The sequence below is a fragment of the Theobroma cacao genome, chromosome 9 (assembly GCF_053813885.1).
Source record: "Theobroma cacao isolate CCN51 chromosome 9, ASM5381388v1, whole genome shotgun sequence".
Lineage (NCBI taxonomy): Eukaryota > Viridiplantae > Streptophyta > Magnoliopsida > Malvales > Malvaceae > Theobroma > Theobroma cacao.
This window is the reverse complement of record NC_142647.1, coordinates 42,666,259-42,689,966: the sequence shown is the minus strand read 5'-3', so window position 1 is coordinate 42,689,966 and position 23,708 is coordinate 42,666,259. Positions and strand designations below refer to the sequence as shown.

At 33.4% G+C, this 23,708-nt stretch overlaps 3 protein-coding genes across 4 annotated transcripts; all 3 read left to right on the top strand.

The window, feature by feature from the left end:
- The first annotated feature begins 1,854 nt into the window (after positions 1-1,854).
- CLT1 (CRT (chloroquine-resistance transporter)-like transporter 1) lies at positions 1,855-10,183 on the top strand. Of its 2 annotated transcripts, XM_018128369.2 has the most exons (10): positions 1,856-2,508; positions 5,363-5,508; positions 6,076-6,113; positions 6,700-6,815; positions 7,798-7,897; positions 7,985-8,020; positions 8,144-8,194; positions 8,319-8,445; positions 9,135-9,260; positions 9,641-10,183. In XM_018128369.2, exons 1-10 carry the CDS (start codon positions 2,060-2,062, stop codon positions 9,793-9,795), a joined length of 1,344 nt encoding a protein of 447 aa, XP_017983858.2. In that variant the 5' UTR covers positions 1,856-2,059; the 3' UTR covers positions 9,796-10,183. The 2 variants fall into 2 exon arrangements, with proteins under 2 accessions (XP_017983859.2, XP_017983858.2); XM_018128370.2 differs by lacking the exon at positions 7,985-8,020 and having other exon boundaries at positions 1,855-2,508; positions 7,798-7,898; positions 8,142-8,194.
- Positions 10,184-10,879: 696 nt separating this feature from the next.
- ABCF4 (general control non-repressible 4) lies at positions 10,880-14,470 on the top strand. Its single transcript, XM_007015199.3, has 2 exons — positions 10,880-11,096; positions 12,033-14,470. Exon 2 carries the CDS (start codon positions 12,046-12,048, stop codon positions 14,218-14,220), a length of 2,175 nt encoding a protein of 724 aa, XP_007015261.3. The 5' UTR covers positions 10,880-11,096; positions 12,033-12,045; the 3' UTR covers positions 14,221-14,470.
- A 958-nt stretch (positions 14,471-15,428) lies between these two features.
- PYD2 (pyrimidine 2) lies at positions 15,429-23,534 on the top strand. The gene is made up of 13 exons (XM_018128143.2): positions 15,429-15,611; positions 15,945-16,115; positions 16,486-16,537; positions 17,310-17,579; positions 17,687-17,898; positions 18,691-18,811; positions 20,208-20,295; positions 20,385-20,463; positions 20,898-20,985; positions 21,080-21,120; positions 21,225-21,277; positions 21,451-21,607; positions 23,178-23,534. The coding sequence occupies exons 1-13, from the start codon at positions 15,531-15,533 to the stop codon at positions 23,367-23,369; spliced, it is 1,605 nt and encodes a 534-aa protein (XP_017983632.2). The 5' UTR covers positions 15,429-15,530; the 3' UTR covers positions 23,370-23,534.
- Positions 23,535-23,708: the final 174 nt, after the last annotated feature.

Sequence of the window (23,708 nt, the reverse complement as noted above, 5' to 3'; positions counted from 1 at the left end):
ATTTTAAATAATGTGTATTACTCAAGAATTGCTATTACTTGTTGCATTACCAACCAAACAAAGTTATAACTAACAGCTAAGAATAGAGGTAGAATAGCATAGCTATTTCGCATACCAAACGTGCAGAAAATATCTTTTAAAAGTTTGAAAAGTTACATATTATATATTTTAAAAAATATTTTAAATTTAAAAATTAATTAAAATTATTAATATTTGAATAAGAATAACATTTAAATTATAAATAAAATATTAATATTTTAAAGTATTAATGATTACATTATAAATAAAATATTAATATCTAAATGATCAATTATTAATATTATTATCCAAAAGAAAAAAGTTTAAATTTTTAATTATATATGATCTAAAATAACATTTTAATTTTAAAAATTAATTAAAATTAATTATATTTTAATCATAACAACATTTCAATTATAAATAAAATATTAATATTTTAAAGTATTAATGATTAAATTATAAATAAAATATTAATATTTAAATTATCAAGAATTAATATTATTATAAAAAGAAAAAAGTATAAATTTTTAATAATATATTATAAAAATATATTTTAAGTTTAAAAATTGATTAAAATTATTAATATTTTATTCATAATATCATTTAAATTATAAATAAAATATTAATTTTTCAATGATCAATTGTTAATATTTTAAATTTATTATAAATTATTAATATTTAAAAAATAAAATAAAATAAAAATAAATAATCATAATAACATTTAAATTATAAATTAAATATTAATATTTTAAAATATTAATTATTAAATTATAATTAATATTAATATATAAATTCTAAATTATGAATATTTTAAATAAATTATAAAAATTAATATTTTAAAAATAAAATAAAAATAAATAATCATAATAACATTTAAATTATAAATAAAATAATAATATTTTAAAAAATAATGATTAAAATATAAAATATTAATAATTAAATGACCAATTATTAATATTTTAAATAAAGTATAAATTATTAATATTTTAAAAAATATAAAATAAAAACAAATAATCATATATATATATATATATAAATATAAAATAAAGAGTATTTTTATCTTTTTATACTTAAACCTAATCTTAGAGTTAAAATTTATTTCCATAAGTTTTGTCTTGAACATTACTTGTTTTCGGTAGACAAAAAAGGGTGGATAAAAAGTTGTTTCTTTCGCTATCTCAAATTTGATATGAGAAGGATATAGAAAATTATAATATCTTTTCCGTTTTCCGTGTAGGCTTGGCTTGGTTTGGAAGCGTGAGATTCATAAGATGGAGGATGGAAGGCGGGCAAAAATTCTAATCCAACGGTTAAGCTTACTCTGAAAAGCCCAGACCAAAACTAGAAGTATACGTATAATCGATAACGGACTGCGCAGCGTATGGCACAACCCGGGTTGACGTGAAATTGGTCGTATTTCGTCACAGCTCGTGACTACAAAACTGATTGTGCCAATTATTAGTTATTTAAGTTGGATAGTTCTTTATATCAAACATGGGTGACTAGTGATTAAATTCACCTCAACAATCCAATTAAACTTTGATTCTTGTGTTTTTTAAACGGAATTAATCTTTGATTCTCAAATGCAAAACAAATTTGTCAAAAAAAAAAAAAGCAAAACAAGTAAGTCAAACACATGCCAAGTGGATTCATGCACAACGCAACAATCCGTTGTAGGGATAAATAACACAAAAATAAAGATTTACAGATCATTAGTTTATTAATTGTTGATGATCTAAGTTTCCATTTACATGAAACAAGTTAGTACGGTAACAAAATAAAGGGACAAAACACTAAAGTACAGGTAAATAGTAAAAGAATTGCAGAAGAGAACTTCGATTTGACAACAATATGACATTTCATGTCAGTCTTCATAGTTTATATAATACCATTTCCCTCTCTCTCTCTCAAACGCCTCTTCAAAGTTCACCAAATTGATTAATCTCTCTGAAGTCTCCTTCGTTCTCTTGTGAATTTTTTTTCCCCATAGTCATTCTTTTTTTCACATTTAATTTCTTTATTTCAAATCAAATCAGTCGACATGACGTCATGTTACCACCGCTTAACGGCCGGTCAAACGTTGCCCAACATTCCGGTTCAACCGCCGAAGATAAAACCAACGGCATCCAACATTCCCCTCATCCCTCCTCGGCCCTGCATGAATCAGCGGCCGGTTAGAATCGTCCTGCGTTTGAGAAAGTGTTGGAGAGTGGAGGCGGTGGGGCCGGTAGGAAGATCGGAAGGTGGAGATGGCGCGAAGAAGGCGGGACCCGGAGCAGGGCCAGGGCCGTGCTCGTATTTGGTGGGGAATCAAAGGGTGGGAGATCGGACGGTGGAGACTGGGAGGAGAGAGAGGAACCGGGCGGTGGAGGTGGTGGTTGCAGCGGGGGTAACGGTGGTGTTAGGAGTGGGGAACCGGGTGCTGTATAAGCTGGCTTTGGTTCCTCTTAAGCATTACCCCTTCTTTCTGGCTCAGCTCGCCACATTCGGGTACTCAAAAACTCTGTTAATATTAATTTGTCTTTTCTTTCAAATTGTTGTTTCTTGTTTAGTGTGCTCGTGTTTTTTGACTTTTCTTTTTCTAAGTTGTGCTTCTGCCAGAGCTTCGTTTGCTGCTTCCACGTTAGTAGTTGTGTTTTATTAGGTATGCCAGTAGTGGTAAAAATTTAACGAAAAAATTTCTTCTTTTCTAAAGGCCTATCCCTGTCGCGGATGTCCGATGCTTAAGAATTTTTTGAACAACAGAACATGTGAAAAACATGTTTTTGTTTTTTTTTTTTCTGGTTTGTGTTTTCCTCTTCGCCAGTTTGAGTATTGACAGCAATTACTGAAAATAACTTTCTGTTTGGGAAATTTGTCCAAAAAACGGGTTCCGTTTCAGAAAATATGGTACGTGTTTTTATTAATTTGCAATAAATAGTTAAATATTTATTTAAAATAATTTTTTACTTATATAAAATATATAATATTTCGGCATTTCTTTTTTCAGATGGCAATTGGTAGTACTGTGTAAATCAAATTTATAGTAATATGTTTTATAGGGAAAAATTTTTACATTTATTTATTTTGGATACCTATAGGAGTAGAGAGAATCTTTAATAAAAAAAAAAAATCGGCTGGAATAATCTCACCTGAAAATAACGAACATTTATAGCCAAACTTGGCTGCTTGCGCAGGGAGAAGCAGCCAAAAACTATAATGGAGTGTTAAACTAGTCTAATTGTCCTCTAGTGCCCAAATCACTGTTCCCGAGTCATCTAACTTTTCAATATCCCATGTCTTATTTTCCCCCAAACAAAATATCCTCTCATTTTTTTCTTCTTTTTTTTTTACTACTACTACTACTACTACACCATTGTACCAACTCTTTTACTGTTATACTAAGAATTTACTTTGTGTTGAATGGTATCTATCAATTTTGTCTGTTAAAATCTTGAAATATTCGAATATAAAAAACAATGTCATTACTGAATTAGTAATATCTTAGTAATTAATATATATATATATATATGTATATGTTAATAATTAATTAGATCATTTTAGTCTAAGCTTTTGCTTTGATAAAAGAAAAGTGTTTGAGCTTTAGCTAGTTTGCATTGCGCATTTTTATTCCAAGAGATATTGTCGAATTAAATAATCTAGAATGTTAGTTCAGTGACCATCAATCGTTACTTAAAGACTTTAGGGGAAATATTTGTGATTTTGCCTTTTGTACCCACTTAACTTGAGTAGGGAATATTCTCTGAAAGAGCAATGATGAATTTAGCTTTATAATTTAAATTATGTGTAAAGCTATAGAGTGGCACGGGTTTGCATGATTGACCTTGCTTGCACATGGCTTTGGTTTGTGCATAAGGAAAATGTTACACTACTTTTAGCTGGTTCTCTAAGTTTGAAATCTTTAATCATGTGAAACTAATATGATTTATGCATGTGATTTTGATCAGATCATCTTTGATTTATTTAGAATATTATCTTAGAATAAGCTTATAATCTTTTTGTAGCATCTTTTGTGGAATATCAAAAGTTTCTAATTCCTAATCTTCTTATCGCATTTAAATACGAAAGTTGATAGGAGAAAATTAATCCAAAAAAAAAAAAAAAAAGAACAAAATAGACTTGAAAAGGAAATAATTTGGTCATATTGACCTTTACAAGTGGTGGGTTCAAATGGAATGAGATCCATAGGGGAGAGATGGTATAATTAGTCAAATACAAAGGAGAGAAGGAACAAAAGATGGTAGTGCAGCACCACACATTGATTTCCATTTATTGAAAAAGGGATTGATATGATATCATTACCTGGACTTATTAGACTTGTGGTGGGACAAGGTGGCACCTTTACCTTTATGTTAGACACTGCCCCATCTAGAGTGGCTTTCGTCTTTGATTTTGGTTTGTGGTCTTGGATCAGCCTTTTCCTTTGAGGCGTTTAATATATATAGCAGTGTTTATTTTGTTTTTGAGCAAATATAACAGTGTCTATACCTTATACTACTTAATCTCAAATAACTATTTAGACTTTTATTGAAACTAGTCACTTATTTTTCATGCATGAGTAGTCTTTTTTATTAACTTCTTCTGAATTGTAGTTCTGAGTATTTTTTTGTTTGTCCACATCACAGTTTGTAATGAAAAGAAAACATAGTTTTAAATTAAAAGCTTTTTCTAATTATTTTAAAATGAATTTATAAGTGTATGTAGGGCAATAACAATTATATCAATGAATAATGATATTAAATAACTTCAACAACTTTGATACACTAGTGTTTTGTGGGTCTCAGTTTATCTTCATAAAATGGTCACTATTCATACTAATATTTTAATATTAAAATATTAAAATATTTTAGATATTGTCTTTATATCTATATCTATATTACCGAAACCTCAATATAGTTATCAATTCTGACATTCAAGAATTATACACAAACATATATATGTAGGACCCAAATTTGAATTTATATTGTTAGACTATTTTATATATTTTAAATGATACATATTTATCATTTATATAAACATTTACACACACATGCATACACATTGTTATATTATCAATTTCTATATATTTAGTACTCAAATTTGAATTTATATTGTTAGACTATTTTATACATTCTAAATGTTATATATTGATCCTTTATTTATTTATTTTACACACACTAGCAGACACAGTATTTTGTTATTAATTTTTTTAAAAGGGTTATAAGTTTTAAATTATTTTTGGTACATAGTTTATAAGTTTTAAATGTGATACTGGTATATGCAACTATGTTAGAATTTTGAAGAAGTATTGAGTAAATTATGTGAAAAGCCCTACCTCTCTCACTCTTGATTTGTTGTTTTCCAGGTATGTACTTGTATACTTTTCCATATTGTTTCTCCGATATCATGCCGGTATAGTTACAGATGAGATGCTTTCCATGCCAAAAGCTCCATTTCTTGCTGTTGGCCTTTTGGAGGCTCTTGCTGCTGCGACTGGAATGGCAGCTGGAGGTTAGCCTGTGCTCTAATGTCTTTGCATGTTGTCTACTTCACACAATTAAATTTCTAGGACATCTTTTTATGGTGATATTGGAATATGTTTTTCTTTATAAAATGACTTCTCATCCATTGATTTTGTTACTTTTTGAGATGAGATCTCTTTTTGGTTGGGGTCTTTAGCATCTTGGAAGATACAGTCCTGTACTAATGTAGGTGTTAGAAGTGAGATATTAGAGTTTTCAAAATTCTAAACAGTCCATGCTGATTTCTTAATATTATTTGAACATTTCTGTTTGTTGGTTGTAGCTCTTCACTTTCCTCAGAATATACTCTTTTGTATTTGTAAACATCAGTTTTTCACTGAAAAATTCACATAATTGAGAAATGCCTTTAACTTGATGGCTTTCAGACTTGTATCACCCTGTGTGAAAGTAGTTCCCTATATTTATTTTCTTCTTAATTCATGTTGAAGTAAACATGATTTGTAGGGAGTAAATAATAGAGTTTATATTGTTTTATTATTTTTTTTAGCTACTTATTTTTTAATTCTAATTTTCATTTTTCTCAATCTTTGTTCAGCAATTCTATCTGGGGCATCTATTCCAATTTTGTCTCAGGTAAAAAACATTTATGTTCAACATCAAATGCAACCTCAATTTTACTAAAGCACTAGTGCCTTTATTGGGCCAAAAATGTTGCTTTCAACTATGAACTGCTAAAGCCAAAAGTTCTTGATCTGAAGGCCGATATTTCCTCTCTGCCTCAGTGAGAGAACAGGAAAAGAAGACGGTGATTAGGAAGGTTTTGAGAGAAATAATAGCTAAAATAAACTTAAAAACAACCATGTATACATGTGACAAAGCAGAACAAATCTGCTGGTTGCTTTTTCTATTTGTAAGGGTTTTTAAGCTCTAAATTTTTACTTGAGGATTTTAGAAAGAATGTAGCAGGATGAGCTCAACTATCACATAATTCAGAACCTCTCCAAAGTTATTGGCTAGAAACATAAAAGCTGAAGGAGGAAGATGTGTTTCCATTTCATATTCATCTAAAGAATAGTTGACCTAGGTCTCCCATAATCTGATGAGTTCCCTTTTACAGATTTCAATTTAGAAATTTGTTGTCAAGCTCATTAGAGCTTGTGACACTAAACATTTTTATGCATAAGCACTGATTAGTTACTTTGGTCTATGACTTCTGCAGACATTTCTTGTGTGGCAAATTCTCCTGTCCATTATTTTTCTTGGGAGGAGATATAGAGTAAATCAACTAGTTGGATGCTTTCTTGTAGCTGTTGGTGTAATTATAACTGTAGCAAGGTAACTTATAACTGTTTCAAATCCTAATCTTAGATTGATACATCTATGAATTTTGTTGTTGCAGTTTCACTTTCGAGACGTCCCCTCAAACTACCTGGTTTGTAGAGGGCCCTGAAACGGAATGAGAGCCAAATTCTCTAGGCAAGAGAATTTGATTTAGAGTTTTAAAACTTAATAGATAGAATAATGTTGCCTTTTCTTAGTGAATTTTAATTGCAGTAAGTCTCATGAAAAGTAGCATAGTCTTATTGGTATAGCTGCATGGAGAAAGTTTGGTATAAAACTTGAGGCTTTGAAGCACCTTTAAGATGATTAAAGCAGAATAAACAAAAACACTAATTGACAAGTTATTGCTCTGAATGTTTTAGGAGTAGAAATGAAATTTTAGACATATGAGCATTCTCAGTTGTCTTCTTGTATGGCAACCTTGGAAGTTGCAGGCCTCTGTTTGGGCTTGTAATCCAATTATTATAGCTGTCTGAATAGCTTTTCATTTTTAATGGTAAATTGAATTGTTCATTACTGATTGGCAAATGTATTCTTGAAGGCTTGAATCAGTTTGAGGGCAAAGTGTTGTTGTATTAATTTGACAAGAGAATTAATCTGATTATGTTAAAAATGTGAGAAAAAGAAGTATTTAAGATGATATTTCCTGGTAGTGTCGATGTTGACTACTTCATCCATTTGTAAGGTCAGCTAAACTAGTCAATATTTTTCTTTTAGCATGATAAGTAATTCATATTGGTTTAGTGTAATTTCCCATGTGAATCTACTAATTTTGAAGACAAATCTGCATTATAGTTGCTGACATTATTTATGTTAAATTCAGATAATGCAGATATACTTTTATTTGTTGCAATGGTGGTGATTTGAGACACAGTCACTACCTTGTTATAATGTGTGACCTACCAGTTTGCTCATAACGATTGTTCCTATAAACGAAATTGAGAATAAGACTTATTGCCTGTGTTTTCTTCTGCAGTGGATCTGGCAGTGGTTTTTCATTGAAGGAGGCTGGCATATTTTGGAGTCTATTGATGATAGTTTCTTTTTTGTTGCAAGCAGCTGATACTGTGCTGAAGGTTGTTGGCTTTCTTACTGAAATCTAATTATTCCCAAGTTCTATTGTAATGCTTTCATATAACAGGTGATATTTTATTCATTTGCAGGAGGTAATCTTTTTAAACGCTGCAGAGCGATTAGAAGTATGATGTTTACTGTTGGAATATTTCCTATATCTTGTTGGTCAAATTGAACATAAAAAGCTGAGAAATATTTCTGTGAGTTCATGCATTGTATTAAAGATTGTTATCTTGCATTTATTGCAGTGTGGTTCTGTAGATCTATTTGTTGTAAATTCCTATGGATCTGCATTTCAAGTAAGTACCTTGTACTGAACTACAATTTTTGGTTCTGTGTCAATTTTTATTTACAGTCTCCTTTTTAATGGTCTTTTGTATGTCTTGGTTGAATGTTAATGTGATTGTACCATGTTTAGTGCAGGCATTGTTCATTTGCCTACTTCTACCCTTTTTATCGAAACTTTGGGGCATTCCATTTAGTCAGCTTCCAAACTATCTTAAAGATGGTGCAGCTTGCTTCTTGAACATTAGTGGTACCATATCAAGTGGTAAGCCATAATTGTTTTATTATCTACTATTTGTTGTAAAGGTCTACAGATTCCATTCTTAGCAGTGTAGACAACAATTGTATTTCAAATGGGAAGGCATAGTGTGCCATGAATCTGCCCATAAACTGCATGTGTCATAATGATGTAAGAAATAGAGACATATTTTAGAAAATTTTAATAGATTCTTGCACTACTAGAGGACTTGGATCCGGACTGATGGGCACACTTATATAGAGGTAAAGGTTGCTCATCATCAGAGCTTGGCTGAGATAGAAAAAGATACTGTAGACTAAACACTTTAGAAATACCAAATTTGAATAAAAAATCTTTATAAAGGTAAGGAACAAATGTGTCTTGTTTGACATAAAAGTAGCACCTGTGGAAATATAGAGGTTTTGAGAATGATAAAAATGTGACTTGTAGTATCAGTAATGGTAGCCTATTGCACCGATGAACTTCTTAAGTAGAAATCTATGATAAAGAGACAAAACCCAAGATCAGGAAAGGGGGATATTGTCACACATGCATAAGAAAGAAAGAATTGATCGAAGTTCTATTTGATACCTATAAAGTTGGCTTGCCATTCAGATTAACCATTCTATTTTCACATAACCTTGTGCTGTGACTAGATTGTGTCTTTAATGGAGCAAGTGATTGATTTAGTTACTTTGGAATTTCATCGGCTACAGGATGTGATGGTGCACCACTACTGCCATTGCTGTTTGTTATTGTCAACATGGGTTTTAACATATCATTGCTGCATCTCCTAAAGATATCATCAGCTGTGGTTTCTTCACTTGCATCTACTTTTTCAGGTATGTCTTTATTTTCCTCTGTAATCCCTTTTCAATATCGTTTTCTTGGTTGCAGGGATTTGGTCAAAGCTCCACTTGACCTATATGTTTGGGTCTGTGTCTACGTCTATATATATATGTTGGTTTTAAACTTAAGCATGCACAAGTGGGTACTGCCAAGATTTTAGTGGCAAGATTAGAACCTGAAGCTTGCAGCATGCCAACCATTTTAATAGTGCTCAAGTGTTAGAAGTTAATTTAATAAATCTGATTTGCCAAGCATAAATGCCAGAATGCCACTCTAAAAAAGAGCCTTTCTCTTCCACAAATGCGTATAAATTATATAAGAATCTGTCGCTGGTTTGTATGACTGAAATTTTATTATGGAATCTGCATGGCAGTGCCTATTTCAGTCTATGTGTTCACGCTCCCGCTACCCTATCTCGGTGTTGCATCCTCGCTTCCAACTGGTTTTGTTGCAGGAGCAGTCGTTCTTGTTCTGGGGTTGCTAGTCTATGCTTGGTCACCATCTGGTTCCTCCAGTGCCTTGGCATAACCTTCCAGCTAGAATGTTATAATCAACTGCTGATCGGCATTAATCATCATTATTGCCAGAGCAAGTCAGGCCCTCCCCAACTGTCAGGAATACAGTCAAAAGAGGAAGGAGAAAGTTGCTTTTGTATGATTAATCTTCTTTCCCAAGTGTGCATCATGATCCCTCTGTATGCAAGTGGAGGTGAAAAAGAGGAACCGAAAGGGTAAATGATTGTTGGCGAGAGATAAGAGACATCATGGATTCTAGTGATTAGAGAAAAATAGGAAATCCAAGTGTATTAATTTAAATAACAGAATGATAGGATGATTGTCATCCGAATAAAGGAGAATGATAGCATTATTGCTATTTGCAATTTTGAAAAAAACAAACAATCATTATTTATGCTTAATTACTGAAGCCAGAGACAGGTATTTATTTATTTAAAATTAATAAATAGAATATTAGCATTGACAAAGGTCTTACATAGAGATGTGAATGAGTTAAAAGTTACTCTCGAACTACTTGGATTTGAAAATATTTGAATTTGACTCATTTATTATTACTTTCTTAAATAATTTGTCTAAATAAAATTCAAAATTTTTTTTATACTAACTCGAGCAACTTATTAGCTTAAATGAATTTCATTTGAAAATAGAGTTGGATAATACTTAAAATTCGAAATCTTTAAGAGAGTTTGAGATTAAACTTGTCATTGTATCGAGTCGGTTTGGTTTAATTATGCTTTTAGTGAACAAAAGAAAATAAAACATGTTTTACTAGAAAGTATTAGCGCAGTGTGGATGTTACATAATTGAATATAACAAAATATCATGGATCTCATATTGGTAAGAAATAAAATGAATTTTAAGTTTATAAGCATCGAATAAGTATATTTTATGGGTTGAAAATATGAACCTCCTACATAAAAATTTATAAAAATTATTAAAAAATACAGAGAAATTTAAACTTTGGGCCTAATTGAGCAACTGGAACTAGTTTGGGAAATTTAGAATGAGTTTGGGCCTGCCTGACTTTTTTCAGGTAGTTGGGCCTCACCTTTTTAATTTAAATTGAAAAGGTGGGTCCTCTCTCTCTCTCTGTCTCTTTCTTTCTCCTACCAAGAGAGGAAAGAAAGAAAGAAAGAGAAAAAAACCTCTTGCCCGATAAATATCTACTAGGTTTTACGTATCTCACTGTTATCAATTTATTATTGCGAAGCTCTCATCTTCTCCGTTTTGGTTTTATATTCCGTTTTTCTCTTCAGATTTTGAATAGTCGATTCGGTTTTCTCTTCTCTTCTGTTACTTCGATTCAGCTAATAGGTGTGTAACTAAGAACGCAGCTGTTTTATTTTCTCTATGTTGCGATGATTTAGACCTCTAATTGAACTTCTTCAATCAATTTATTTCTTCTTTTTTCTTTTTAATTTTTTTTTTGATTCCGGAAATTTAGAGTCTCTTTTAAGATATATGTTGTTTGGCTGCTCAGAAAGGAATTTAGGCAATTTAATTTAATTTAATTTAATTCTTGGTAGTTCTTTGAAAACTATGATAATATTGAAAGATTTGAAACCAAAACAGAGTTTTGATTGTAGCTTAGGGTTTTGTAAAACCTAGTTAGGGCTTTATTTAAATTAATTGAGTATTATATGATCTAATACTTCAATGAAACCTACAGATGTATGTATTCTGGTTGTGGAGTTTCATATTCAACTACTCTAGAAATAAAATTAATTGCACTGAACCTTTCAGCAGTGGAATGTAATCAGATACTTAGATGTAAATGAGGAGACTTTGTGATTTTTATGCTAATTAGGAGTACTTTAAAGTTGTCCTCAAAGCTATAAAGATTTAGGGATTTTCTTAATCAATCTGATAGTATCAAATAAAAAGATTATATAAGCTTTGAAGGGCGTGTGATTGTTTTGGCAACTATATAATAAGATTATAACATTTGAATGATTGAAGTTTGGATTTTTCTTCTTGTACTTTTCCTAGTGAAATATCGTACAGGCCATACTAGAAAGAAAGAGAGAAACTGCCCAACAAACATAAATTAATTAACAGCTCTGGGTTCATTTGTATACGTATTTATTCAATTCTAATCAAATATGATTTTGCTTTTTATTAATTGCTTTTGCCTTTTAGCAACTTTTGTGGAACCAAAAGGCAAATAGTAGAAGGCATAAAAACAATAACCAAGAAACAGCCAAACGGACCTTAATTACTAAATTTTTTTATTCATGTTGATTTGAGCAGGGTAATTGTTGCAATGGGAAAGAAAAAACAAGAGGAGAGTGGTGCAACTGCAAAAGTTAAGGGAAGCAGCAAAGATGTGAAAAGAGAGAAAATCTCTGTTTCAGCCATGCTTGCTAGCATGGACCAGAAACCTGATAAAACGAAGAAGGGTGCATCCTCTTTGACTGCTACTTCTGCTAAACCCAAGGCGAAGGGTCCAAAGGTTTCATCTTACACTGATGGGATTGATCTCCCACCGTCAGATGAGGAGGAGGAAGATTATGCCTCTGAGGAAGAGCAAACTCTGTCCAACAGGCACCAGAGGCAGGCCTTTAAGCAACTTGATACCTCCATAAGCGAAAAGGAACAGAAGAAACGTGAAAAGAAGGAAATGCTTGCTGCCCAAGCTGCCGAGCAGGCAAAACAGGAGGCCCTTAAAGATGATCATGATGCTTTCACGGTGGTAATTGGTAGTAGGGCTTCTGTCCTTGATGGTGATGATGAAGCAGATGCTAACGTCAAAGATATAACCATAGATAATTTCTCTGTGTCAGCTCGTGGGAAAGAGCTTCTAAAGAATACCTCAGTTAAGATATCTCATGGTAAAAGATATGGTTTGGTTGGACCAAATGGGATGGGAAAGTCTACCTTGTTAAAGCTTCTTGCTTGGAGGAAGATTCCAGTGCCGAAAAATATTGATGTGCTCTTGGTTGAACAGGAGGTGGTTGGTGATGATAGAAGTGCCCTTCAGGCGGTTGTCTCTGCAAATGAAGAGCTAGTAAGGCTTCGAGAAGAAGTCACAGTTTTGCAAAATTCATCTTCTGCTCCTGGAGGAGAGGATGGCAGTGATCTGAATGGGGATGATGCAGGAGAAAGGCTCGCAGAACTGTATGAAAAGTTGCAGATCTTGGGTTCAGATGCTGCTGAAGCTCAGGCATCAAAGATTCTTGCTGGTTTAGGTTTCACCAAAGAAATGCAGGGTCGTCCTACTCGGTCATTTAGTGGTGGCTGGAGGATGAGAATATCACTGGCTAGGGCACTTTTTGTGCAACCAACACTTTTGTTATTGGATGAGCCAACTAACCACCTTGATCTTAGGGCTGTTCTTTGGTTGGAGGAATATCTATGCCGTTGGAAGAAAACATTGGTGGTTGTTTCTCATGACCGAGATTTTCTTAATTCAGTTTGCACAGAAATTATTCATCTCCATGATTTCAAGCTCCAGTTCTACCGAGGAAACTTTGATGATTTTGAATCAGGGTATGAACAGCGTCGTAAAGAGATGAATAAGAAGTTTGAAATTTATGAGAAGCAGGTAAAAGCAGCAAAAAGGTCAGGGAACCGAGTTCAGCAGGACAAGGTAAAAGATCGAGCTAAGTTTGCAGCTGCAAAAGAAGCGGCCAAGAACAAGGGAAAGGGCAAGATTGATGAGGATGAGCCTCCAGCTGAGGCCCCGAAGAAGTGGAGAGATTACAGTGTGGAGTTCCACTTCCCTGAGCCTACTGAACTAACGCCGCCACTTTTACAGATAATAAATGTAAGCTTCAGTTATCCTAATCGGAAGGATTTCAGGCTCTCAGATGTTGATTTGGGTATTGATATGGGGACTCGGGTAGCCATTGTTGGGCCTAATGGAGCTGGTAAATCTACTCTTCTGAACCTTATTGCTGGTGATCTAGTTGCAACAGAGGGTGAAGTACGAAGGAGTCAGAAGTTGAGGGTTGGGAGGTATTCACAACACTTTGTAGATCTACTGACTATGGAGGAGACACCGGTACAGTATCTTCTTCGTCTTCATCCAGATCAAGAGGGACTTAGCAAGCAGGAGGCTGTCCGGGCAAAACTTGGGAAATTTGGACTTCCCAGCCATAATCACCTCACACCAATTGCAAAATTATCTGGAGGGCAGAAAGCTCGAGTTGTTTTTACTTCAATTTCCATGTCAAAACCTCACATACTGCTTTTGGATGAACCTACAAACCATTTGGATATGCAAAGCATAGATGCTCTGGCTGATGCACTAGACGAGTTTACTGGTGGAGTTGTCCTGGTAAGTCATGACTCTAGGCTCATATCACGGGTATGTGAGGATGAAGAAAAGAGTCAAATTTGGGTAGTAGACAATGGGACTGTGACCACTTTTCCTGGTACTTTTGAAGACTACAAAGATGAGCTGCAGAGAGAGATTAAAGCAGAGGTTGATGATTGATGTGGCAGTTAATGCGGGCATTGAGTTTTCCATTTTATTTATATTTAGTCATATAAGTGCACTAAGACCTGCAATTTTCTAAAATTTATATTTCTTTTATATTTTTCTGGGGAATATGTGAGAGTCCACCTGTGTTGCGGATTTGTTTGAAATTCAGAGCCTGTTAATCTATGAATTTGGCAGTGTACACTAGGAAAAATGCAAGCTCAGTATGAGTTAATAAGTTATATCGAGTTATGTTTGAAATTCATATTCAGGATGTTAAAACTATTATATTTTTCCAGATTATGTAGCACAATAACTGTACCTGAATTACTTCTTTTCATTCCCTGTTGTATAAGTTCATAGATGAAAGTTGACTCTGCGTTTGAAGGTGTCATAATTTTTGTTACCTATTTTGCTTTAGTCAGAAAAGAATGGACTGGCGATGCGACTCAGGCTGCTTGAAATCTGCATTTGGCATTTCTATGATGAAACTTGTTTGAGAAATCGAGTAGCTTCTTCACCTAGCGTTGCTTTTGGTTGAGAGTCTGTCGGCATCCGACAAGCGGAAGATTCTGCAGAAATGCTTCTAGCTTTACTTTGGCTTAAAACATTAGGGTCATTTTTCTTCTAAGTTTGAGTTTTGACCAGCTTTAAGCAAAAAATATATATTATTCAAAGATTAGACTAGCACATATCTTCTTGTGAGCTAGAAAGCAAGCAAGCAAGCAAGCTCATAGTCTCATTGTTAAGGTACATGGAGAAGAAACATGACTCATGACTGCTTTTTGGAACTAAACATGGAAGACCGTATACTTGCGTGTTCTTTGGACAACCTTTTTCAATAAATTGATGTGGGCAACCTTTACATATATTCGTATAAGTAATGGATTTTAGTAATTAAATATATATATATATATATATATGCACACACCAAACAGAAACCGTTACTTAAAAGCAGTTAAGGGGAAAAATATTTATTGAAAATCATGAAAAGGACACGTTTGAAAAAACACCTTCACTTACTATGGATATTTAGGAACACAGTCATCATGGCAACATCACATTAACTCACTACAGAAAAGTTTTTTTAGTTTATTGGAGATGCTATTTTTTTTTTTAAAAAAATCTTATTGGACCTTCACATAAAGTTTGGATCCCCAATAAAACACGGTAGCCTCTCCCCATGGATTTGGAAAATCAAAACAGAGACGGAATCTGATGGGAACCGCGCTCAAAGTCAAGCGGGCCGGTGATATTTGTCCATTCTATCTACACAACTGCAAGAGTGAAGTGAGCTTAGCCTCAGCTCCACAGATTTCGATTTCATGGCTCATTCCTTAATTTCTCTGCTTTTACTCTCTTTTCTTCTTCTCTTCGCCTCTTTTCCCCGATCGCAGTCAAACCAGGTACTTCGATTTTTCTCTTCATTTCATTAACTTTAAAGTGAATAATATTGAAGAACTTAAGATGTAACACAAATCAATAAGCTTTTATTTATTGTGATTACGTTGAAGAAATGACTGCTGTATAATTCTTCCTTTTTTGGCAAGTAGATAAAAGAATTTGGGATACTATTGAAAAAAACAGAAAGAAATTTTGATTTATACTAAAGCTTTCAGGATGATTTGGATAGACTTCCCGTTTAATTGTTTTACTTTAATTTATTATTTAACTAACAAATAAGTCTAAGTGTGACAAAATTGATTAAAGTGATCGCGTATGTGTTGAACTTGGAGCAGTTTTGTGATGCTGGGATTGGATATCGTGAGTCAACGTGTGGGATTTCGCCATCATCGTCGTCGTCAAAGCTGTTGATTAAGGGAGGAACCGTTGTGAATGCTCACCAGCAGGAGATAGCTGATGTTTATGTGGAAGATGGCGTTATTGTTGCTGTCAAGCCTAATATCAAGGTAAGATGATCATGCATTTACATTAGCAAATGCAGATTTGTGAAATACTGTAGTGAGATTGGTCATTTCAATTACAGACTTGAACCTGCTTTTTTCAATTCTTTACAAAGGACATGTTGCACTGCTTATGATTTTGTTATTGTAAGTTGTTACATCTTCTGAGCGATTTTCAAACTATTAGAAATTATTGTGAAATCTAATGCTGCTTTTTCATTGCATAAATGCAAGCTAATTAACTATTATTTTGAAGTGAGTTTAGAAATGTTCCCAAGCAAAGTTCTTACTATAATTTATGCTGTTGTTTGCTCTTCATGTTTAAATTTATGATTGTGGTTTATGATTCTATATATATTCTGAACTGTTTTTGCAGGTTGGGGATGATGTTACCTTGCTTGATGCCACTGGAAAATACATCATGCCAGGTTATCTCCTTGTACCATGACTAAATGATAGGTTTTTGACTTTTTGTGGAATTTTTAACTGTGGATATAATTGAAGCAAATAACAAGAGATGTGCTCTAAAAAGCTTTAAGAAGATGTTTGAAGAAGATTAATTATGTAACATCAATTTCTGTGCATTTTATGTCATTTCAATTAATTGAATTTTCTGGAAACTAAATGCGAGGAACAGGCTCTTCCGTTATTTTTTCTGATTATTGTATTCATATTTCCTATTCTATCTCTCTCTCTCTCTCTCTCTCTAAAAAAAGAATTACAAATCCTCTAAAACATGAATCTATCTGTCTAAAAAGTAACTTTTCATGTGGCACCGGAACAAGATTTGTTAATTTTAGACTTGTACTTATGGAGGATGTGGGCCTACATAGTTGATGAGTCTAATATATGTATACAAATGTAACAATTTATCATGTAGAACTTTCATATTCATTATATTGTTTCTTTTTGGCATGTAATGAATCTTGGTCAGCTTATAACGTTGTATTCTTGCCTCTCATGATATTGTTTATGTTATATATTTTTTAGGGCGTTCATTTCTGTCAATGTATTCCTTTCTTTGTAGCATAATATCTACATGAATTTTTAATATCATACTTAAATACATAATTGCTTTGTGTTGGTTAATTTTGACCTCATCAAGGGCTTTGTGAAGTTATTTCCAGATTTCCTGAAACCACAGTAGCTAAAGATGTCTTGTTATGTTCCACCACTTCACTAGCTCTGTAATGTTAACAGGAGGAATTGATCCTCACACGCACCTAGCTATGGAGTTTATGGGTACTGAGACGATCGATGACTTCTTTAGTGGTCAGGCTGCAGCATTAGCAGGTGGAACAACAATGCATATTGACTTTGTTATACCAGTTAATGGTAGCTTGGTAGCAGGTTTTGAAGCCTATGAAAGGAAAGCAAAGAAATCTTGTATGGATTATGGTTTCCATATGGCAATCACAAAATGGGATGAATCAGTTTCAAGGGAAATGGAAATAATGGTTAACGAGAAAGGTAAGATTCTTTATTTCAGACTTCATAATCTGTACTTATTACAAAATTTGTAGTAGATAGCTGAATGAAATCTAGTAGTGTACTGATGTAATTTTTACAACTTATAGGCATCAACTCTTTCAAGTTTTTCATGGCATACAAAGGGTCTCTCATGATAAATGATGAGCTTCTACTGCAAGGACTGAAGAGGTGTAAGTCTCTTGGTGCCTTGGCTATGGTCCATGCTGAAAATGGAGACGCTGTATTTGAGGGACAGAAGAGAATGATTGAGCTTGGTATTACTGGTCCAGAAGGGCATGCCCTTTCTAGGCCTGCAGTGGTAATTCTTGAAATGCATTCTTTAATTTTGTTAATTTGGTTTTTCTGCTGGTAGTGCTTGCTCTTGCTTTCATATTCTACGTTGCTAGTCTTAATTTTGGCTTTTTGAAACTTTTGGCAGTTTGTTAAATCTTGGTAAGTGGTTAATCTCTCTTGATCATTTAATGCCTCTGATTGTATTTTCATTTCTGATTGTATTTTCATTGCTCTTTTTAATGAATCTCATTATAATTTCCAATCACAAGTGGGGAAAGATTTTTTTTCCTACCGTAACCACTGATGGCAAAGATCAGCAGTGACTGGGATGTCAAAAGGGTGAACTTCAAATGATATGCCACTTCAGAGATTAATCAAACTTATGCATACTTTTTTTTCCCTTTTAATCCTTTTATTTATTCATGTAGTAATTGGGAAACATAGTCTCCTAGAGTGCACTTAGAGATATGTATCTGTGTAGTACTTTTCTGCCATATTTTTCCTACAAGATTATTAGGTAATTACAGCTAGTAGGAGCCAAGAACTACTTGCATCTGCTCCCTTTCCTTTCAAAAAGGGAACTTAAATGTCTAAGAAAGGATAAATTACGGCTCAATGTTCACTATTTTTTTTTTGAAAGACATGTTCACTATTTTAGCAGATTGCATCAAGCTGTTTGTGTATTATTGGCTAAACTCTTATCAGATAGATGGTTCTTTCTGTTTATTTGTTCTTTTCCTTGAGAATACTTTATTCCGTGCACCTTTGAGCATATGTTATACTCATGACTTAGCCTTCCCATTTAATCTCCTTGCAGCTAGAAGGTGAGGCAACTGCTCGAGCAATTCGTTTGGCAAGGTTTGTGAATACGCCTCTTTATGTTGTCCATGTGATGAGCATTGATGCCATGGAAGAAATAGCTAAAGCTCGAAAGTCAGGTTTTAAGTTCACTAATATCTTATTCTATTTTCGTGATACATCTCTTTATGTTATCCATGTGATGAGTAATTAGTTTGGCAAGGTTTCTGCAGAAATAACTTGATGCTTTTGTAACCATACAATAAACCCTTCAAAAAAGTAGTATGAATTATCAAAACAATATGATTTTCCCATATTTCCTTTTCCTTTTCCTTTTGTGCATGTAACTTTTGATGCATGTTGGTAACTACATACTGGGGTCTGTGCATACATTATAGCACTGCTTGGTATCACCTTCAGAATTTTTCTGATCATCCAACTACCATGGTGATCCAAGATCATTCTTATTGCTGATCTTGGATTATCATGTGTGGTATTGAATTATGCAATCACATGGGAATCAAAGTCACATAAGGACATACTTGTTCCGTAATCTTCATTACATGGCTTGTTAATCTTAGATTTCCACATTTTATTATTCCTTTGACATTGATCTGATATCTTAGTGATCAGTGATTTGGATCACCAAGGTCTTATCAAATATGGTTATCACATGACTGAGTAGCATATTGCTGCTAGTTTTGGGGTGACTGCCTCTTATCAGAGACCACCTATACTTTTAAGGTGCTGTAACTAAATGAATTAGGGTTTGACTAGAAGAAGAAGGGTAGAAAATAGAAATTATGCACTCATTAACCTAAAGTCCCTGTAATTAAGCAGAATAAACTATTTCCTATACTTTGAGGTGGTGTAAAGATTCCCATCATGCTCAGTTAGAGCTATTTTGGAGACTTAATTTGGAAACATCCTTCAGGGAGGAGTTTATGACAATATAAATGGTGCCGTATAAAAATATAAAAAATGTTGTCTGTTCAAAACTATCATTTTTTAAGTTAAGTTAATTGACATGCTATTCTGCAAGTCAGGATTTCATGGGTAATGGCACCCAATAATTATTTACTGGTCATATAGTAAAATTTAATCCCTGAGGGTGTTTCGCTGCAATGTCATAATTCCTGCAGACGTTGTAGTTAATAAACTGACCATTTTTACTTGAACCCAGGTTCTTTTGCCTAGGATGTTTAGAGCAACTTTGTGTTGCTATTCATAATTTGTCTGAATAATCTTATCTATATGAGAAATAAAATTTATTATGTTTTATATGTTCTGTTTAAAATTTTCTCGAGAGTTAAAAGTCATTCTACTTGCTGTAAAAAATTTGGACATAGATAAATTGTTTTCTTTCTAGGATTGTTTTTTTCAAGTTTTGAGAGTGGCTACTTTTTTGGAAAGTGAAAGGACCATTTCAGTTCACCCCCTTCCAAACCATACTTTGGTGGGACTATAACTGGTAATGACCTTTGTGGGAGGTAGATTTGTGAACCGGATTGGTTAATAACTTTTTTTCTGTTACAGGGCAGAAGGTTATTGGAGAGCCTGTGGTTTCTGGATTGGTCCTTGATGATTCTGGGCTTTGGGATCCTGACTTCATCACTGCAGCAAAGCAAGAACCTTACCTCATCATTTTCTCTTTGATCATATTCAATCAAATATAGAAGTATTTTGAGGTGTTATGTTCTTCTCACATTTCAGGTATGTCATGAGTCCTCCTATAAGGGAATCAGGACATGACAAGGCTCTGCAAGCTGCCCTTTCAACTGGAGTTTTGCAGGTCTCTCTTTCATCATTGATTTATGTAGTTAAAAAATAAATACCTCACTTTAGGGACATTAGCGGCCATATAAACTCCTGGATTCTAGTTTCTTTGGCCATCAAATCAAAAGGTTTCCGAAGCCTGCTGATATGAGCCTTTTGGCAACTTGATTTGTGATAATTCTTCTACCGATCTGGCAGAAGAACTCAAATGACAAAGAAGTACCTTTAATTTCTTCTTGCTCGTTCTGAGCCCGAAGAGCCATTTGTACAAATAAGAATCCCCTTTGATACATGATTGTCCTTCATATAGATAGATATAGGATCAATGGGGCCTCAAATGTCAGTCTGTAGAATTTAGTTAGCAACTGTAAACATACTTAAAGAGACATAAGAACTGCTATTGACAAAGGTTGAAGAGATTTTCTGAAGGTTTTTTTTCACTACTTGCAGCTTGTAGGAACTGATCATTGTGTCTTTAATTCTACACAAAAAGCTTTTGGCATTGATGATTTCCGGAAAATTCCCAACGGTGTCAATGGTAATATAAAACGGTTCCTGGCATTTGTGAATTGGCACTCTTATAATGACATGCTATTTAAGCCATCTCACATTGTGATACTCTTGGCAATCAGGGATTGAGGAGAGGATGCACCTGGTTTGGGATACGATGGTGGTAAGCTTTAGTAGACTTTTACCTCAATTTTTAAAATTAAACAATTGGATCTAGAGTCATCTTCTATAATAATTTGTTTTCTCAAATATGACTTTATTTTCCAGGAATCTGGCCAAATTTCTGTCACTGATTATGTCCGGATAACAAGCACTGAATGGTATGATTTCATTGGAAAATTTTCGTTTACAATAACCTCTTTGTCTGTTTTGTTTTCCAATTCATGTCATTAGAAGGACATCTGTTGATTCTGTTTTTGATAACTTAATATGTGCTTTTACCTGCCTGCATACAAAGCATATGAAACCAATTTTAATATCCAAGATTTTCCAGTGCCAGGATCTTCAATCTCTATCCAAGAAAAGGGGCAATTCTTGCTGGATCTGATGCAGATATCATTATATTTAATCCTAACTCGAGCTTTGAAATAAGGGCAAGCTCCCACCACTCTAGAACTGATACTAATGTCTTTGACGGTAGGAAAGGAAAGGTAATCTCAATCTTCTTAATTTATTCCATTTGCTGTGACCAATAATTCACATTTTCGTTTTCAATTATAATGCTAGAAGAGCCTTTTTTAGTTTAGTTTGATTGAATATGTTCTTGCACTTGTAAAGGCAAAGTTGGTTAGTCATGTCTTGATGATTAATTTATGCTTCCTGTTCTTGGAGTTTTCACTCTCTTGGAAACATAATCTTTTAACATTCTCCAAGCAATTCCTATTTCTTCAATATTTTACTGTCCTTGTTGTTCACTAGTTTGTGTTGTTACGGTTAAATGTAAGATAGTAATTTATGGTGTTTCAAGGTTTGGTTAAAATTGATATACAATCATTCAAAGATCCTAAAAGTGTATTATACACTTCTTCTGGTGTTCTTATGATGTAGGACAGCTTGAAAAGGTTCGGATACATGAACAATAAATCAGCAACTTATGTTGGATAGATAGTTTAAGGTTTTGGAGGTTATTGTCTAGAGTTATTAGAGGGCAATATGGAAAACTACATGAACAGTAAATTTTTTGTGTGATATAAGATCTAGATTGGATGGGAAAATTCACTTGTTAGAATGTTTTGACATATAGTTGCTGTGGGGGTGCTGTGATTGGTACCTATATTTGGAATGCTAACTTTGAGGGTCATTTAGTTGGGTTATGCTAGGGATTTGATAGTTGAATTTTCTCTATGGTTCAAAGACAATTATTTACGGCCTATTTTTTATCTGAAGTGGTGCTGGCATTGTTTTATTAAAAGAAAATAATTAGGAAGAAAATTAGAAGTCATACCTAACCTAACCCATGGTTAGGGCATAACAAAATCCTAAAGTAAGGCACCATTTTTGAAAAATCTCTTACAAGTTTTCTTCATTAATTCAAATAATTTTAGTGCTTAAAAATATAGCTTTAGTAATTATTGTTTTACAAGGACTTTGGATCGAAAATAGTAAACATAAGACACATAAATTGAGGTTACTATGCTAATAATTTTGAACAACTCATAATCTATAAAGAAAAGCTTCGTAACGGTAAAGAAGCTCAAGTTAGAACTTAAAATACTCGTACATGATAAGAATTTTCTACTAAACAAGTGAAATATATATTTAATTAATAAAATACTCCGACCTAATTAAGGTATTAAATTGGTCCAACATCAAATAATGAGCAGAAAGTTCAATTTTGGTTGACATCTTGATCGCAAACATCAGCTTATCAGAATGATACTGCCAAATGACAATACATTTACCGAAACTGTTTGAGTTGTTACAAGTCGAAAGAAGGTTTTATATAAGGTGTAGGATCACTCCTTATCAACTAAGATATGTTGAGTTGTGATTTTTGTCCTGTTAGCACTGGTACTTGGTCCTATCTGTTTGCTTTCTCTTCCCCTCAAATTTTCCTATCTATTTATATCTCCAATATTCCTTCATGTGTAATCATTCCAATTATCTATATCCAATATTCTGTGTGTATGCACTTGGGTCCAAGCACTCATTTTCATATGTATGCATTCCGAACATTGTCATCCATGTTAGGTTTTGAAAGGTTTCGATATGGTTTCTCAGGGAAAGGTTGAAGTAACAATTGCTGGAGGAAGAGTTGTTTGGCAAGATGATGAGCTGAAAGTTGTTCCTGGTTCTGGAAAGTATATAGAAATGCCTCCCTTCAGTTATCTTTTCAATGGGATTGACAAGGCTGATGCTAAGTACCTATCTTCCCTCCAAGCTCCTGTAGGGCGCTTTAACTCAGCATCTTAAATGGAAGGTACTTGTATATTTTTGTATTTGTAAATAAAATTAGAAGAAAATTACTCATCTTGAGTTTGAGCAAATAAAGTTAATAAGATTATGCAGAAATACTTTGTGTAACATACATGAATGCAACTTTGGATTTCAATATAGTAATCAATGTGTTGCACTTAATTTACGCATTTTTTTGCTTGGCAGAAAAAATAAATGGCAGAATAAGTATATGCACTGAGGCCACTTACATGATAATCATATTCAAATATTAAAGCTTCCTCTAGTTCATCACAAAAAGTTCAAATTTATCAATTTAAAAGCCAGAATCTGAAATGTGATTATAGCATTACACGT